Consider the following 18,751-nt stretch of genomic DNA (forward strand, 5'->3'; position numbering starts at 1 on the left):
TAAAAAAAAAGAATTCCTGGTCTTTTATTTATTTTTATTTATTATTTATTTACTTATTTATTCATTATTTATTATTTACTTTTATTATTTATTTATATGCATTTGAAATGAAAAATACTAGCAAATATCGGACTTGACTACTGTGGCAGAATGTATCTTCCAAAGATGGCCATAACAGTATCTCTGGGACCAAATGCTCTCTAGAAATTGCCACCATCCCAGCAAGAGGTGAAGTCTATATGGATGCAGATATGCCTCACTTGTAACCAACCAAATGCAGCAGATATGAAATGCATAGCTTGTGAGGCTTTATCCAAAAACAAAACAATGCAACCTTCTTCTTGTTCACACTGACACTTAAGCTTGATCTGCCTATGCTGAGGCCACCATGTTGCACAGAAGCAAGGCCACATGTATGTACTCTGGTCAATGGCCCTCGTCTCTTCAAGTCCTCCCAGCCCAGATGCCAGATATGAGAGTGACAAACTTTAAAATTATCAAACATTTATCCAAAGTATTCCAGCCCCCAACAGTTGATCCCAACCTTCAAATTTTTTCAACTGCAACCCCCATCATCAGAAGAGCTGAGAAAACTTACCCTCACTGTGCCCCTTTGGAGTTCCAAACTCATAGTACCTATGTGCATAATAAAAAGTGTGTTTTATGCCACTGAGTTTTGTAATAGGTGTTAGGCAACAATCCTTACTGGAATAATTATCTCAAGGGAAGAGAGGGGGAGTTAATCTCATTTCTAAACTTGCATGTTTTTAACCTAAACAAAGTTAGTCTTCCTATCTACAAAAGACTGGAAAAGTGTGATAAAATTATGTCTACCACCAAAATATTTAAATAAATAAATCAAAACTTACACTAACCATTCCTGATTTTCACAAATGACATTAAAGGTATTTTATGCTTCAACTCTTAAGTAAGTCCCACAGAAATTATATGAATAGGTCATAAGCTAGATAAGTTGCTTATATAAATTGTGATTTCTTTTCCCTTGTGAGAATTAGAATAATCTCTTCCCACTATTTAGAAAGAATGATTAACAAAGTGCAACAACACCTGATATATCTTCTACATGTAGTCTACAATTGATGGTGAACTTTTACTGCACAAGCTAAAAGACTAGAAAATATATAAACATTCTAAACAAACTAGTTTTAAAAGAGAATAATAAAAACTAGCCATTATAAATGCAAAAAAGTAAATGAAGTCTTACTAAAGTGTAATCACGGACTCAAGGCAATAGAAACTGGTTCGGAAATAACCCATCTAGCTCAATTATCCAGAAGATTCCTATCTGTTCTAGTGTCTGGAAATAAAGAGAGAAAAAGAAAAAACACACATCAAAGAAACAAGTACTGGGGTGTCTGGGTGACTCGGTTAAGCATCCAACTCTTGATTTGGGCTCAGGTCATGATCTCACAGTTCACAGGATAGAGCCCCGTGATGGACCCAGCGCTGACAGCACAGAGCCTCCTTATGATTCTCTCTCCCTCTCTTTCTGCTCCTCCCTGCCCCTCTCTCTCTCTCTCAAAATAAATAAATAAACTTAAAGAAAAAAACAAACAAACAAGTACATAACTTGGTGAGGACTGAAAAGCATCACTAACCTGGGGTGGCTATGGCTCAGTTGGTTGAGATTCTGACTTTGGCTCACGTCATCACCTCACGGTTCAGGCTCTGTGCTGACACCTTGGAGCTTGGAGCCTGCTTCAGATTCTGTGTCTCTCTCTGCCCCTCCCCCCCACTCTCTCTCAAAAATAAACAAACATTAAAAAAAAAAAAAAGCATGACCAACCACTGGCCTGCTGATCCTCAGGCACAACAAAGTTGGGTTGCCCATCCCTTCCTCCTCCCCAAATCTTAACAACATATGGTTCTTGTTCCACTGTGGAGTAGGGAAGGGATACGATCACATCTACAGTTTAAGAAGACTAATCCAGTGGCTGTGTTGAGGCCAGGACAGGCAAGAAGGGAGAATACTCTGCTGCTAAAGTTTAGGCACAAAGAGGGCTTAGATGAAGGCAGTAAAAATAAAATGAGAAAGGTGAAGAGGAAAAACTTTTTGAGAGAAAAATTAACAAGGTTTGGTAATCAAGTTGGGTACATCTTGAGCTATTACAAAAAAAGGCATCAGAGAAGATACATAGTTAGATAAGATTAAGTTTTGGTTTCTGTGCCTGAATTAAATATGACTGAAACTATAGTGCAACATCAGAAAGTACTAATATATAGACATCTAGCTAGAAAATGAAATATATGAAATCCCCCAGAATTCTAAATTATACAGACATGAAGAAGGTATCAGCCAGTGGGGTCTTCCAAATTGGCACTGTGAAATATAGAGATATGAATAGAGAGCCAAGTGAGCAAAGGCAAAGGGTATTCACAAAAAGTATTCAAAATAGTAAGTCTCCAGCTGAAATCCACTTTGTAAACTCCATCAGGACAGAATTATTACTCTCAGTGTTGTTTTTCACTATTATATCTACACATATGGAATTTATTGAATGAACCAGTAATTGAAGTACATTAAATACAACCTCCATAAATGTATCTATACCTCCAAAAATATAATCTACGGTGGCTTCAAAGGATTTCTTATGGATTCAAACCTTTCAAAAATTCCAGCAAGAGAATGGAAAGAGAACGGTAGCCAAACTAGAACATATGCTTTTGGAATTTTGAAAAAGCCAAAAATTCTCAGTTAATAAGAATTAAACCAAATTTACAGCAAGAAAAGTAATTAGAGAATATAGTGTTAAGTAAGTCAGAAAAAGACAAATATCATATGACTTCACTCATATGTGGAAATTAACAAACAAAACAAATGAGCAAAGGGGAAAAAAAGAGGGAGGCAAACCAAGAAACAGACTCTTAATTACAGAGAACAAACTAATGGTTACCAGATGGGAGGTGTGGGGGTAATGGGGGGAACAGGGGATAGGGATTAAGGAGGGCACTTGTGATGAGCACTGGGTGATGTACGGAAGTGCTGAATCACTGTACTGTATACATGAAACATACACTGTATGTCAACTGAATTTAAATAAAAACTTAAAAAAAAAGAAAACTAAAGTAACTAGAAGAGGAAAACATGGATTTAATAATTTTATAAACATGATGTCTTCCCTAAACCTTCTTCAAAAAATAATGAATTAAATGCTGAGATGAAACGGAGTATCACCAAAAGTCAACAGATAGTAAGAAGCAGCTTAAAATGGATGATCTAATTTTATAAAATTTAAATGTAAAAATATTTAAGGGGCACCTGGGTGGCTCAGTCAGTTAAATGTCTGACTTCAGTTCAGGGCATGATCTCACTGTTCACGAGTTTGAGCCCTGCATCGGGCTCTGTGCTGACAGCTCGGAGCCTGGAGCCTGCTTCAGATTCTGTGTCTCCATCTTTCTGCCCCTCCCCTGCTCACACTTGGTGTCTCTCTCTCTCTCTCTCTCTCTCTCTCTCTCTCTCTCTCTCTTTTTCTCTCTCTCTTTTTCTCTCTCTCTCTCTCAAAAATAAACATTAAAAAAACATTTTAGTAAAAAATACTTAAAATTACTTGACATCGCTTTTACAAATGGGCAGACACATGCACACACAAATTAGAAGAAAAAAGAAAAGAAATCAGAGGTATAGATCCTGAACAAAATCTACCATGCCGCCTAAGAGGTTGGAAAATCATTACAAGAGTATTATGGGCATTGCTCTTGGCTCAAACAATCTTATAAGCAGCAGACAAACTTCTGGGTACAAGTCTTGCATTAAGAAGAACTTAAAAATTATTTAACTGGAATTTTGAAGGATTTCCGTTTTTTATTTAAGCTGTTCAAGTCTAATTATGAGGGGCAAATGTCAATTTAATACAAATTCAAACCTGAACTTTTACATAAGCAAGAAACCCACTGGGAAGCTCACTTTACGTCGATGTGTAAAATCCTCTGTTACAGTCTGCTTAAAATGCTTTTTTAAAAATAAACAGTTATGTTCTGTTGGCTTGATTTTATAAATAAACTCTTCCTGAAAGCATTTCTCTTTCTCAACCCAACTTGTGAAAGACACAGTGTTTGCCATAAGAAATTGGTAAGGTGTTGCTATGGGAACAATATTTTAATACCATTTTAAAACACCAGTAGCTTCAAAGAACAATGAGGTAAAGAAAAAGTAAAGAGAAAAGGGGGGTGGGAAGAGTACCCGAATATTTCACATTGCAACTATTATAATCATGCTGCAACAGAGCTTCATACACCTTTTTCTTCCTGTACATGGTAGGGAAGGTAGTAGGAGACATTTTAGGAGATAATAGGAGAGTAGTAGAGAAGGCAATTGATGCCAGCTGTTTTGAGTAAACAGCTGTAATCAGATCCTTCTTCCAAGAGTTAAAGAAGAAAAGGACAAAGATGTAGGGGAAAACTATTAAAAAGCCATTCCCATTCATAATTTTGGAAAGCCCTCAGAATCAAAGTAAAGTATTCTTTCAACTCTAGCCTGAAGAAAATTGTGCTGGGGGAATTGATTAAGTAATAACTCATAACAGGTAAAACCTGAATATGTTCCCTACCTAATGAAAGCTATTGAAGTGGGTGTTTTCCTTAAATCTTATCTTTATTGGGTAATCAAGAAAAAATTTGTTGTTGTTGTTGGTTTAATGTTTATTTTTGAGGGGGGAGGGTGCGGGCAGGAAGAGAGGGAGACAGAAAATCCAGAGCAGGCTCCTCGTCATCAGTGCAGAGCATGACTGGGGGCTTGAACCCACCAACCGGGAGATCATGACCTGAGATGAAACCAAGAGTCGGAGGCTTAACCAACTGAGCCAGCCAGGTGCCCCAAGAAAAATGTTTTCAACTAGTGGCTTAAGTTTATTTTATCTATGTTAATAAAGAACTATATATTTGCTTATAGCAAACAGTTTATACTTAAGTGAAAAAGAAAGAGCACTATACACTTCCAAAATATATCTTGCCACAAAGAATGACGCTCTTCAGATCCCTAAAACAAAGACTTAGAAGGAACAAAGTCCACTGATGGCAATCTTTTTGCTATAGAGCAAATATTTACTTGCATGTTCTAAATAGTAACATGGTTGGGGCGCCTGGGTGGCTCAATCAGTTAAGCATCCAACTTCAGCGTCATGATATGTTCGTGGGTTCAAGCCCACATTGGGCTCTGTGCTGACAGCTCAGAGCCTGGAGCCTGACTCTGATTCTCTGTCTCCCTCTCTCTCTGTCCCTCCCCTGCTTGTGCTTTGTCTCTCTCTCTCACTCAAAAATAAATAAATGTTAAAAAAAAATTAAAACAAAATAGTAACATGGAACATATGAAAAGGTTAATAACAATATTTTATGCTAAAGTATTAGCATAAAACCATAAAGTCTACAAGGTACTCTGATATAAATTAAATCAGATGCCATTTTTTCCCTAAAATATCAAGCTGGAAAGGATAGCCATTACTACATGGCATATCTGAAAAGTATTAATAACCATATTACAGGTCAACAATATAATACTGAGTTTAAACAATATGAACTTTTAAGTAAGCAGGAAAGGCAGAACCATATAAGATAGAATTATGTTATAGAAGACAATTTCTCATGAAGGATATAAAAACACATGATAAAAGTCAACTTAGATATAGAAAACATTTGGTTGAGTTGTGATTAATGATAATCTAATACTAATATTATCTATGAAACTTTGAGAACCCCATGTCCAAAGTAGCCTCACTCCACTTACTACTCTACTAGTCTTTCAGAATTAGTAACTGACCACCCAGACCCCTGCCACCCCCTCCTTTCCACTGACTACCTTATTTCCCCACTTACTGTTAGAATGCTTTCCTGTCCTCCCCACACTCCTCATCCTTTAAAGTCCATCTTAACTACTTTCTTACCTGTGAAACTTTGAGAACACCATGACCAAAGTGGCCTCACTCCACTTACTCTACCATTCCTTCAGAATGGATTCATTCACAACCTGGTAGCATTTACTATACTCAAAAATGTGTCTTATCTCACCTAACCAGCATATGACCACATATAAGCTCAGTGAGGGAGAGAACCAGGTCATATATTGCTGTCTTTGAATAGGATCTCCAGGTCATATGTAGGCCCATGAAGTTTGAGAATTTCTGGACTATAGAATGATGAGCTATGATGATAATGGAGATAGGCTAATATAGAAAGAATACAGGCAAATCCATAAAGACAGAAAGTAGATTAGTGGTTGCCAGGGCTGAGAGGAATGGGGGAAGGGAAATGACTACCACTGGGAGGCGCAAGTTTTCTTTATGGTATAATGAAAATGTTCTGGAATGAGACAGTAGTGATGGTTGCACAACTGTGTGAATATACTAAAAATCAATGAACTGTGCACTTTAAAATGATGTGTTTTATGGTATGTGAATTATATCTCAATATTTAGAAAAGAATATAATAGCACTGGGCTCTTTGTAGTCCCTCCCATAAGGGAGTCTGATAACTTCAATACTCTATGGTTGACTATTAAATTAAATATGGAGGGGCGACTGGGTGGCTCAGTCAGTTAAGCCTCTGACTTCAGCTCAGGTCATGAGCTCACAGTTCATGAGTTCAAGCCCCACGTCAGGCTCTGTGCTGACAGTGCGAAGCCTGGAGCCTGCTTTGAATTCTGTGTCTCCCTCTCTCTCTGCCCCTCCCCTGCCCCTGCTCACACTGTCTCTCTCTCTCTCTCTCTCTCTCTCTCTCAAAAATAAACACTAAAATTTTTTTTTTAATTTTTTTTTCAACGTTTATTTATTTTTGGGACAGAGAGAGACAGAGCATGAACAGGGGAGGGGCAGAGAGAGAGAGGGAGACACAGAATCGGAAACAGGCTCCAGGCTCTGAGCCATCAGCCCAGAGCCCGACGCGGGGCTCGAACCCACGGACCGCGAGATAGTGACCTGGCTGAAGTCGGACGCTCAACCGACTGCGCCACCCAGGCGCCCCTACACTAAAATTTTTTTTAATTAAATATGGAGAGTTACCTGGAAAACCATTCTCTTGAATAAAACCACCCAACTTCCTCTTTTCTATTTGTATAAACTATCTTTTTTTTTAAGTGGTTGTATTTTGTATAGACTATGAATGGCAAATCATGTATGTCTGAAGAGAAAAGAGAAGGGTAATGAACAGCTTGAGCAGAAAGAAAGAAATAATAATTTAGACTGTAATAATTCCTTGAAATTTTAGTCTTATTATACTTCTAACTATATTACTATTATATCATCTTTTGTATCTTTCCCAAAACTAAGCAATCAAATCTGTGAAATCAGGTCACCATCTTCCCCTAACCTCTGCACCTCTTGCCTACCTCTGCTCTTCTGCTCAGTATATCATGCCATCAACCACCTAGCTGATCAAGAGAAAAACAACGTGGTCAGCCTTGTCTTCTCTTGCATTCCCCATCACTAAATGTCTGCTTCCTCCAACCCCTTTATTACACTCCAATACAAACCACTATCATCTTTCATTTTGGCTTCAGCAAAAGCTTCTTAACAAGTCTCCCTATGTCCATTCTTGCCCCTCTCCAGTGCACTGAGAAGGCAAGGATGGTTTTAAAATCGAACTTAATACTGTCTCTCTTAAAAACCTTCAATGGCTTCCTGATATTCTTAGGATAAGTCTTAGTAATTTACAAAGTCATTCGAGATGGCCCCCGCGTAACACTAACATTCCTACCTCCAGCTCTTCCTCTCGACCCAACCATATTAGACTTCTTTTGTTCCTGTAATGCCTCAAACTCTGTAGCTTTTATTTTGTGTTTTTTAGACTACTAGTATTTTATTGAGGGATGATTTACTTACAGTAAAATGCATAACTCTTAAGCGATCAGCTTGAATTCTGACAAACAAATACAGCTATTTAACCATCAACCAGATCAAGACAGAATATTTCCATCACGCCATAAAGTTCCCATGAGCCCCTTTCCACTCAACCCTTCCCCCAACTCCAAGCAACCACAGTCCGATTTCTATCACAATAGGTATTTCTATCATTCCTGAATTTCATAAAATGAGATCATACGCATACGTATTCTTTTGAGTCTGGTTTCTTTTATCCAACTTAACATTTCTGAGATTTATCCATGTTACTGTATCAGTTTTCTTTTTTCCAGTTGAGTAGTAATCTTCTATAGATATACTATAAACTGTTTATTCATTTTCCTATTGATGGACATTTGAGTTATTTTTTGATTGGGGCTATTATGAACAAAGCTGTTAGGAACATTCTTTACAAGTATCCTACACGCATAGGTGTTATTTTTCTTGGATATATACACCTACAAACGGAACTGCTGGCTCATACAATAGGTATATGTATAAATTCATCAGAATCTGCCAAATTTTTTACCAGAGTGGCTACACCATTTTATGCTTTCACCTGTACCAGTTACTCCAATATGGAGGATATCTCCCCAACAACAGTATAATCACTCTTCTGAATTTTAGCCATTCTTTCATTTTTTTCATCAACATAATATATTTATAGTGTTCAAAAACAAAACAACATAGCAGAGACTATAATTAAACAGTCCTCTGATCCACCCCTCCCCTTCCCTATATTCAACTACTTTTAACTTTTTCTGGTTTGGGTTCTCTGGATTATTCCCTATTTCTAAGTATTTATTATCACCATATTGACTTACCAACTTTAAACATTATTGATTTTCTGATATTTTCAGATGGAACTACAGTTCACTTACCACCTCCCATCGCCATGTTCTCTCTCCATCTTCTAATACTCAGGTGATCCATTTTAGTTCATCTACTGTTACTTAAAAAACTATCCTAGGGGTGCCTGGGTGGCTCAGTCGGTTAAGCGTCCGACTTCGGCTCAGGTCGCAATCTCGCGGTCCGTGAGTTCAAGCCCCACGTCGGGGCTCTGTGCTGACAGCTCAGAGCCTGAAGCCTGTTTCACATTCTGTGTCTCCCTCTCTCTCTGACCCTCCCCCGTTCATGTTCTGTCTCTCTCTGTCTCAAAAATAAATAAACGTTAAAAAAAAAATTATCCTTAACACCAATTTTTTGTTTCAACTTTGGATACTACCTTCATTATTCATACAATACTGAAGGTGACCCTAGTTACTGCAGTGAATAAAATAAACCCCAAAATTCCAGTTGCTTAACACAACAGAAATTTGTATAATGCTGTTATACTAATTAATTAGGCTTAAAAGAATTAAAACAGTATGCTTCTCCACAGTTGTTCATAAAGAAAACTAAGAGCATGCAAGCCCACTCTGTCTCACTTCTGGGCCTTCCTACATATTGTTTCCTCAGGCCAAATGCTCTTCCCCACTCCCTCCTTCTTCCTCTACCCAGCCAGCTCCTATGTGTCTTTCGAACGTATACTACCACAAAATCACTCTGGAGCCCTCCCAGAATCCCGAGAATGGGCTAGGTGGTCTTCTGGCGCTCTGCGTTTAACTGTCATAGCGTTGACTACATAGTGCTGAAATCTGTGTTCTCTTATCCGTCTCCTCCAAAACTAAACTTTTTGAGGGAAAGGGAAGATTTCTCTTCATTACTTTTTCCTCACTACTTACACAATGCCTCGATTCCAACAGATACTCAAGTATTTTGTGAAAAATCAAACTTATTTGAATAATTATTCATATAAATATTATTTCTATTATTTATCCACTAAATCACACATGTATAAGGGAAGGAGAATCAAAATGGATCCCACAGGGCGCCTCGGTGGCTCAGGTGGTTACGCGTGGGACTCTTAATATTGGCTCAGGTAGTGATCTCACGGTCATGGGATCAAGCCCTGAGCCACAGAGAGCATGAAGCCTGATTGGGATTCTCTCTCTCTGCCTCTCCCCCGTTTACGCTCTCTCTCACTCTCTCAAAATAAATAAATAAATAAATATTAAAAAAAAAAAAAAAAGAATGGATCCCAAATTTTAGATAATACAAACAGTCCACAAAATCTAATTTTATATTTCAAATAATAATTAGCCTAAGCAGAAAGTTTAAAATCTACTACTGGGAAAACATCAGAACAAACACCACAGCCTTCAACTGTTAATACTGTTAAAGTAACAAATGGAAATAAACTTGCATTTATTTAATAATTTATTAAGAGCCCACTTTGTTCCAAGCACTGTACTAGACAGATTCCAAAGATTCAAAAGGGAATATATCAGACACAATCCCTGACCTAAATATTATGAAGGCAGAGCAAATCTATACTAAAAATAACTTTAAAATGCTAACATATACTAAAAATACCTTTAAAATGCTAACGTATGAACAACAACAAAACCCCGCAACAACGAAAATCTCAATTCCAAAAAGTCCAATGGCTGGTTAAATTTTTGTTTTCAAGAAAGCATTTCAAATTATTAATTAATAACTTAATTGAGCAATTGTTTATGTAATGAAGGACTTTCTCATGCTTCTGGGAAGTTTTTGAGTATGAACCTACATACCTTACATAACTGGGCAGATAGGAAGACAGTCCTAGATAAGAAGAAGAAAAACAGATAAAACAAGTACAAACAGTCTTTGTGGAATCGCAAACAGCTACAGTCATGGAACAGACCTGCTATTAGCAAATGGTAGAAAAAAAAGATGGAAAATACCTAAGAAGTAAGGCAGAAATACAAAGAGGAACAACAAATGGGAGAAGCAATAGGAGAAAGAGAAGTGAAATGAAACAGCGAAGACGAGATAAAAATATTTAGCATACAAATAAGCTTCACACTTACATTCTGGATTCAAGGTAAGAATCTGGGGAACAGTTAGAATTTCTTTTCAGAATCTCCTACTGAATTGGGAAGCCCACAAGTCAAGCAATTTACAGATACCACCGTATACATTTAGCACAAAACAAAAAACAATGGTAATTCAAAGGTACCCCAAACCACATGTGTATCACACCTCAATTACATACACGGTCCACAATTAGGTATGCATCTCGGATCTGATTAGCATTTAGATATTATCATAAAAATGCCTGATTCTTAATAGACGTAAATAGGTTATGTCATCTATGAATTTCAGTTCAGGGTAGTAAAGGGAACTATAGAATAATTCTTATAAAGGGAAAATTAGGTCAGCTGGGATTGAGAAACACTGCTATAGTTACTGGACAACAAGGTATGTGTATCTTAACTTCACTAGACAAACTGTTTTCCCCAGTGTTGTAATAATTTATAATTTCACTAGCACTGTATTACAGTTCCAGTATTCCAAATCATTGCAAATACTGGATACTGTTACCAATCTGGTGGGCAAAAAAGTATATCTTATTGTGGTTTTAGTTCCTATTTCTCTGACAATATAATTGAGTATCCTTTTTATTTACTGGCCATTAATGTTTCACTTTTTTTTTAAGTTCTCATTTAACTTTTTAGCCTCTTTTTCTATTGGATTAAAAATACCTAACTTTAAGAATTCTTTCTGAGGGGAATAAATTAAAGTGAACACCATGCCAGCAATATCCAAAGAGCAAAACCACAAATAAAATTAGGCTTATTAATCAGATCATTTTAATAAAAGGTGGTATGCACACTTATCAGAAAGGGAGACAATCTGGAAGGAAAAAAAGCTTCTATTTTTTTAAATTAGAACTTAATTATAGAGGAAAAAAAGTGATAAAACAGCTTATACTCAAACCTCAGTTGCTAACTACACTGCAAATAAGATTTTCAAATATCTTTTTCTTTTCTTGATATAATTTTTTAAAATTTCTTTTAATGTTTTTATTTATTTTTGAAGGAGAGAGAGACAGAGCATGAGCAGGGGAGGAGCAGAGAGAGAGGGAGACACAGAATTTGAAGCTCTAAGCTGTCAGCACAGAGCCCAACGCGGGCTGGAACCCACAAATTGTGAGATCATGACCTGAGCCGGAGTTGGATGCTTAACCGACTGAGCCACCCAGGTGCCCCTTTTCTTGATGTCATTTTAATAAAGAATACCTAGCATGTTCTTGGGCAAATTTTAATCCTCTGGCAATTATTTTGTTTCAAATGCTAATTTACTTTCAACTACCTGAATGCTATATTGTCTAACAATATCAGTAAAATCTGTAAACTGTAGAATTTCCAATTAATTAAAACAAATGTCTTCTAAGAAAAGTAGTCTATTCAAAGTTGCTCTTTGAGTATGCTCAAAAACTTGTAAAGCAACATTTATGTTCTATCAGTTTATCTCATTCCCATTACATGCTGCCCTTTATAATAAAATAGAATTATCTGCTTTTGAACAATAATCTCCATCCTTTCAAAATACAGTCTATTAACTCTAGCTTGTTATCTGTTCAAGTTCTACTTTATCTTGACTTTGCAACATTCTGATTGGTTTTTTGTCATTTAAGTGAAAGACCTATATTAAAAATGTGAACAGCTTATGTCACCAGAAAAAGAGATATAAAGCTAAAGGAACAGAATAACGTGAGACTATGTCATTATGATAATCCAGTGGTACTTGAAGTAACTAAATTCCTTTACCTAATTATGCTAACTTCTTTGCGGCTTTCCCCTGTTTCTGATGCCTATCACTTTAGATTACCCTGTTCACTAGCTCTCTCCACTGACTCAAGACAGCTAGCTACTGACTGGCCAGGGACCTCCATTCCTCATTTACCTGGTTACTACCTGAAACCCCACCAGCTGCCAGGTCCCCTGGACTGCCGTAGCTCCCTCATTATCCCCTCCCTCCTTTTTTCCTCCCAGGCAAAATCCTTGTCCCCAGTCCTCACTGCTTGGATAATACAATTTCTATTCTTGCCTCTGGCTGCTGTAAAACTCCACAACCTCTGACTAATCTTCTCCAATCCCTACTCTAGTTTCTAATGCCTCGGACCCCTGGCCAGGGACTTGGACCTGAAGAGCCTGTTTCCATTTAGAAAACTATGACAAGACACAGCCTCACGTGTAAGATTTTAATTATGAACATGTTTCTCCACCGAAACAATAAGTAGTTCTCGTACTGCAGTACTAGAGTACTATAACTCAGTTACCTATAGGCTAAACAGGTTTTGGTGTGGTAGGCTGGTAACCTGGGCATGATTTTTATCAGTGTTCCCTGAGGCAAAAGGCATTTCAAACAACCGGCTTAAAAATAAAGCCTTCCACCTTCCCCAAAATACCAGTTCTATATTCTCTCAACAAGCAACACTATGTTACAAAGAGTCGTAATCAATTTCTGTTAATTGACTGAAATACTGGAAGGAATGGGGGGGGGGAGGCAAAACCGTATCTGCTGCTATAAGTATATTGTAAATATAATTCAGCATTCACAGACCACAATAAAGTAACTGAATTTTTAAGGGCATATTTACTGGCCCTCTACTTATTATTATTGATTTAAGCTAAGGCCACCAACAACTTCCTTTCCTATCACATTAACAAATTCAATTTTAGAAAAAGGAGGAAACCTAACCTTCACTGAAACTGACTATGAACCAAAAGGCTTACGGGCTTTATCTTTACTACAGTTCTGTGATACTAGGTACCATTAATCCCATTTTAGACATGAAGAAATTAGGGTCCACAGAAATCAGATACATTCACAGTTGGTTTATAGGATTAATAATTTTTATTAGGCCAAAAAAGAAAAGAGAGATTGGATGTTTAATTCCAAATCCAAATAAATCAGAATAGTCTGAAGGATGAATTAGAAATAAAATTATAAATTAGACATATTTTAACCCAAAAGTTTGGGTGCATTGTGCACCACTAAAATGCATACAAGGATCAGACTCTCTGCTCCCAAAGGCAACTCCTCCCTCCTAAGAACTTTTAAGATTCTTGAACATATTTGGAAAGAAACACTTTGTCAAAATACTTTGTGCAATTTAGCTGATATTCCTGTTATAGGGTAGAGCTGAGAATGACCTAGAACATTAGCAAGAACCTCAGAGAATCTGAGAAACCCAGACAACCTGTGGACTGTTGTATGGCCCACTTCCTTGGAAACGTCAACCCTAGAAGCAAATCAAGATGTAAGCTGATTCCCTGTTAAAATAGCTTCATCTTTAAATCCCAAGTATACTTAAATGTAATTAATTAAAATGGTTTCATTTCTATAGCTATCTAGAAAATGGGTCCTTGTACTAAGAGCCACTTGCTCAAGATGTTCAAAAGTAATGGTGAAGTCTAGACAGGACTCCAAGTCTACCTGAATCCAAAGTCCGTATTCTCTCTCACTTTACAATCTGAAACCAAAGGCTTAGGTCTTAAAATACTGTGTTTTCCTACGTCGATCTCTTATTCTGAATCTAGAATTACCAAATTTATGTTAGATTTTATAATTTTGTATTTTCTACAGTAATACATTTTAAAACTTAAATGTATAGCCTCTCACAAATAATCCACTTTGGGAGCACCTGGGTGGCTCCATTGGTTAAGCATCCGACTTCGGCTCAGGTCATCACCTCATGGTTCATCTCATCTCACAGGTGGTGCAGAGCCAGCCTGGGGTTCTCTCTCTCCCTCTCTCAGCCCCTCCCTCACTCTCTCAAAATGGATAAACTTAAAAAGTAAGAGTAATGGGGTGCGTAGTTGTCTCACTCTTTTTTTTTTTTAATTTTTTTTTTTTTCAGTTTACTTATTTGAGAAAGAGTGCATGTGCGAGTGGGGAAGGGGCAGAGAGGGAGGGAGAGAATCCCAAGCAGGCTCTGCTCTGTCAGCACAGAGCCCGACCCAGGGCTGGATCTCACCAACCGTGAGATCAAAACCTGGCCTGAAACCAAGAATCAGACACTCCATTGACTGAGCCACTCACCTGCCTCTAGACGATTATGACAGACGATCATGTTAAAAATCTACTGGGGGAAAAAAAAAAAAAAAACAACTTTCTACCCTTAGTGGTTTTCACAAAAAATTTTTAATACTATACTTTGACTTTGTCTCCTTCATAGAAAGGATCAAATACCTGAATTACACATCTATTTGCACAAATCTATACTTCTATCGAGCTGGACATATATTTAAGGAAAAAAAATCTGTATTCTGTACAACATAAAAGCAACTGAGATATAATTTAAAAATCTTAATGAGAATAAGCAGCTATTTCTCGACTTTCAATATATGAAATTTAACGAAATAGTTTTAAGTTTAACAAAAAGAGCGGGCCTGGGTGGCTCAGTCATTTAAGCGTCCGACTTCGGCTCAGGTCATGATCTCACAGTTTGTGGGTTTGAGGCTCACGCCTGGCTGCACGCTGGTGATGTGGAGGCTGCGTTGAATTCTCTCTCTCCCTCTCTCTCTGCCCCTCCCTCACTTGTGCTTTCTTTCTCTCTCTCAAAAATAGATAAACCTGAAAACAAAAAAGTTGATGAAAAGAAATATTTTAGTAAGAATTGCAGCCTTACCCATAGACATGTTAAAGTTTTTCTCAAGGAATCCCCAGCAAACACACATTTTATCAATTCCAGTTCATAAAGTTAAGAAAGCAAAAGCTTGGGGTGCCTGGGTGGCTCAGTCGGTTAAGTGTCCAACTTCAGCTCAGGCCATGATCTCGCGGTCCGTGAGTTCGAGCCCCGCGTCGGGCTCCGGGCTGATGGCTCGGAGCCCGGAGCCTGCTTCCGATTCTGTGTCTCCCTCTCTCTCTGCCCCTCCCCTGTTCATGCTCTGTCTCTCTCTGTCTCAAAAATAAATAAACGTTAAAAAAAATTTTTTTTAAGAAAGCAAAAGCTTATTCCTTGATGACAGGGGAGAGTTCCAGGCATTCCACTGAGGTTTACATAGTGGCCTGTTACATCACCAGCGTGGCAAGGGAGGTGAAGAAATGGTGGCAAGTCTTTTAACTGCCACTCCACTGTGCCTGCTCTGTGCTAGGCAGGGGCAGTCCACCTGTTATAGGAGAGCATCAATGCTGGGGTGCCAGTGGTTACATACGCTCTGGAAAAAACTGTACAGAAATGAATGAGGAAGTGGCAAACGAAAACCAGCAGTCAGGAAGACAGCAGTCTGACAGGAAGTCAGGTTTTCTCGAGTTCTCTTCCCGCCTCAGCCAATGCCCTCTGCCCTACTTCCCCTGACTAATTTTCCTGTAAGTCTGTCTTCACTTTCTTTCAGAACATCTCAATATTTTGGAGAGTACTCATGAGGGTTTTTTAGTTTTTACTTTACTTTTTAAAGACTGTATTTATTTTTAAAAATGTTTATTTATTTTGAGAGAGATAGAGTATGTGTATGCAAGTGGGAGAGGGGCAGGGAGAGAGGGAGAGAGAGAATCCCAAGCAGACTCTGTGCTGTCAGTGCTGAACTCAACGCAGGACTCAATCTGACGAACCATAAGATCATGATCTGAGCCAAAATCTCGTTGAAACCTTAACTGGCTGAGCCACCCAGGCACCTGAAGATTTTATTTTTAAGTAATCTCTACACCCAACATGGGGCTCGAACTCACAACCCCAAGATCAAGAGTCGCATTCTCTACTGACAGCCAGCCAGGTACTCCCTCGGGAGTTAGATTTTTAAACCTTTCTTACAGCCCACAGAACCTAGTATGATGAAGAAATGTTCTACCAATTTATTTTGATAGTTGAAATTTACCTTTGTATCACTCCAGATAAAATTACATGTTATATAAAATTAATGGAATCTCCACTCTTATGGGGAAAAAAATCTTCTATATTTTTGCAAAGAAAAAAAGTCTAGAAGACTATACACAAAATGTTACTAGTATGTCTAACTTAGCATAATAGATGCTTTCAACATGCTTTTCCCATACTGTCTGAGAATTTTATTTTCTTTCTTTTAAGTCTATTTATTCAAGTAATCTCTACTCCCAATGCAGGGCTCAAACATACGACCTGGAGATCAAGAGTTGCATGCTCCTTAGACTGAACCAGCCAGGCACCCCCTGTCTGAGAATTTTATAATGAACATATCTGAATTTCATAACCAGGATGCAAATTAATGAGATGTGAATTAATGGCATTCACCACATTTCTAATCCAGCAACCTTATGATTACATAAGACACAAAGGTAATAAACTTTACATTAGAACTTCCCTTTAATCTCAGGCTAAAAATGTTAATGTTCACATGTTCCTGATATGTCCATCACCCAGAATTACTCCCTGTGATGGCATATCATAAACTGGAAGCACTATACACAAGTACAAATAAGGTTCAAATGAAATTTAAATGTGATATGGCTGGGACGCCTGGGTGGCTCAGTCAGTTAAGCATCCAACTGCGGCTCAGGTCACAATCTCACAGTTCATGAGTTTGAGCCCCGCATCAGGCTCTGTGCTGACAGATCAGAGCCTGGAGCCTACTTCAAATTCTGTGTCTCCCTCTCTCTCTGTCCCTTCCCTGCTCACACTCTATCTCTCTCTCTCTCAAAAATATATAAACATTAAAAAAATTTTTTTATGTGATATGGCATTCTTTATAAATGAGACTTGAAGTAATAACACATTTTAGTTCTTTTTAAAAAATTTTTTATGTTTATTTATTTCTGAGAGAGAGAGAGAGAGAGAGAGAGAGAGAGCATGAGCAGGGGAGGAGCAGAGAGAAAGGGAGACACAGAATCTGAAGCAGGCTCCAGGTTCTAAGCTGTCAGCACAAAGACTGATGCAGGACTTCAACCCATGAGCCCTGAGATCATGACCTGAGTTGGAGTCGGACACTTACCTGACCAAGTCACCCAGGCACCCAACACATTGTAGTTCTTAAACATCTTCCCATTCTGTACACATTCTTCCAAGTTCATTCCATGGCTGCAAGTTCTTTGACTTCTTTTCTCATCTTCCAACCCTGCTCTCTGAAATTCTATGGACAACAGTTCCACTATTTTGAGTAGTGAGTGAAATGCTCCTAATGTTCTCCACATGAAGAGCCTCTTGCCTATGTGAGACTATATGAACTAGAAAATACTAGGAGTTATATATATCATGGGATAGAAAAGAAAAAAAGTAGAAACAAGCTCTATCTACACTTTAATTTATGGTGTTGTCTACATTCTCCTCCATCTAGCCGTCCCTCTTTACCCCTTGACTCTCAACCAGCTTACCTTCTCTGTTCTACCAAGTCAAACAGAAAAATCCAATTCTGCCTTCTTACACTGGGCTGCTAACGAAGAGAACTGTACAATCCTGCAGACTGGTCCCATGACTCACCACCTACTTTAGATGGACTACAATGCTTCTATAATCTTATCTTTGATCAGCAAATTTTCACATATCCTTCATCAATTACCTCAAAGGCTCATCGCTTAACAGCACACCCACAAGAAAGAGGCACACAAAAATGTAACTACCTCATCATCCCCCTAGCAAACTGACAATACGTTGACACTATCCTGTCTTCTTTCACTGGAGTTTCAGAAGACAAACTAGCTGTTCCATTTCCTATTCAAGGTCAAGACCTCCAGCTATGCTTGTGATCCACTGGGTTTTACAAATTCCTCATTTACAGACCCTTTACCCACTAATAAACCCATATAGCTTTATTGGTTCTCCCCCAAATTTTAAGCATAGCATTTATGAGCTTTTTTTGTACTACACACCCATGAAACCATCATGACAATCAATATGATGAAGACTTACATTCTCCAAAGACACCTCATACTCCTTTGTAATATTTCCTCGTTTCCATTCCCATCCTCAGGCAATCACTGACCTACTATCTACCACAATAGATTACTTTACATTTTCTCGAATTTTTTATAAATGGAAGTGGGTAGGAAAAATATAACTAGGGGAAAAAAAGACTGTTAGCTATGCCCATGTGCAGAGCTGTGGGCATGTCCAGGAAATA

General features: G+C 38.0%; 1 protein-coding gene across 14 annotated transcripts in view; it reads right to left on the bottom strand.

Moving 5' to 3' along the window:
• CDK19 (cyclin dependent kinase 19) overlaps positions 1-18,751 on the bottom strand; it is a 194,607-nt gene that overhangs the window by 96,672 nt on the left and 79,184 nt on the right. Inside the window, exon 1 of one of the 14 annotated variants that reach the window (XM_045057911.1) lies at positions 599-636. The exons of the other annotated variants lie outside the window; for them this stretch is intronic. Coding sequence (XP_044913846.1) covers positions 599-631 — 33 coding nt within the window. The 5' untranslated portion in view covers positions 632-636. Of the gene's footprint in view, positions 1-598; positions 637-18,751 lie in introns of those variants that run through there. 14 annotated transcript variants of the gene reach the window in all.

This window comes from Felis catus, chromosome B2, assembly GCF_018350175.1.
Source record: "Felis catus isolate Fca126 chromosome B2, F.catus_Fca126_mat1.0, whole genome shotgun sequence".
NCBI lineage: Eukaryota > Metazoa > Chordata > Mammalia > Carnivora > Felidae > Felis > Felis catus.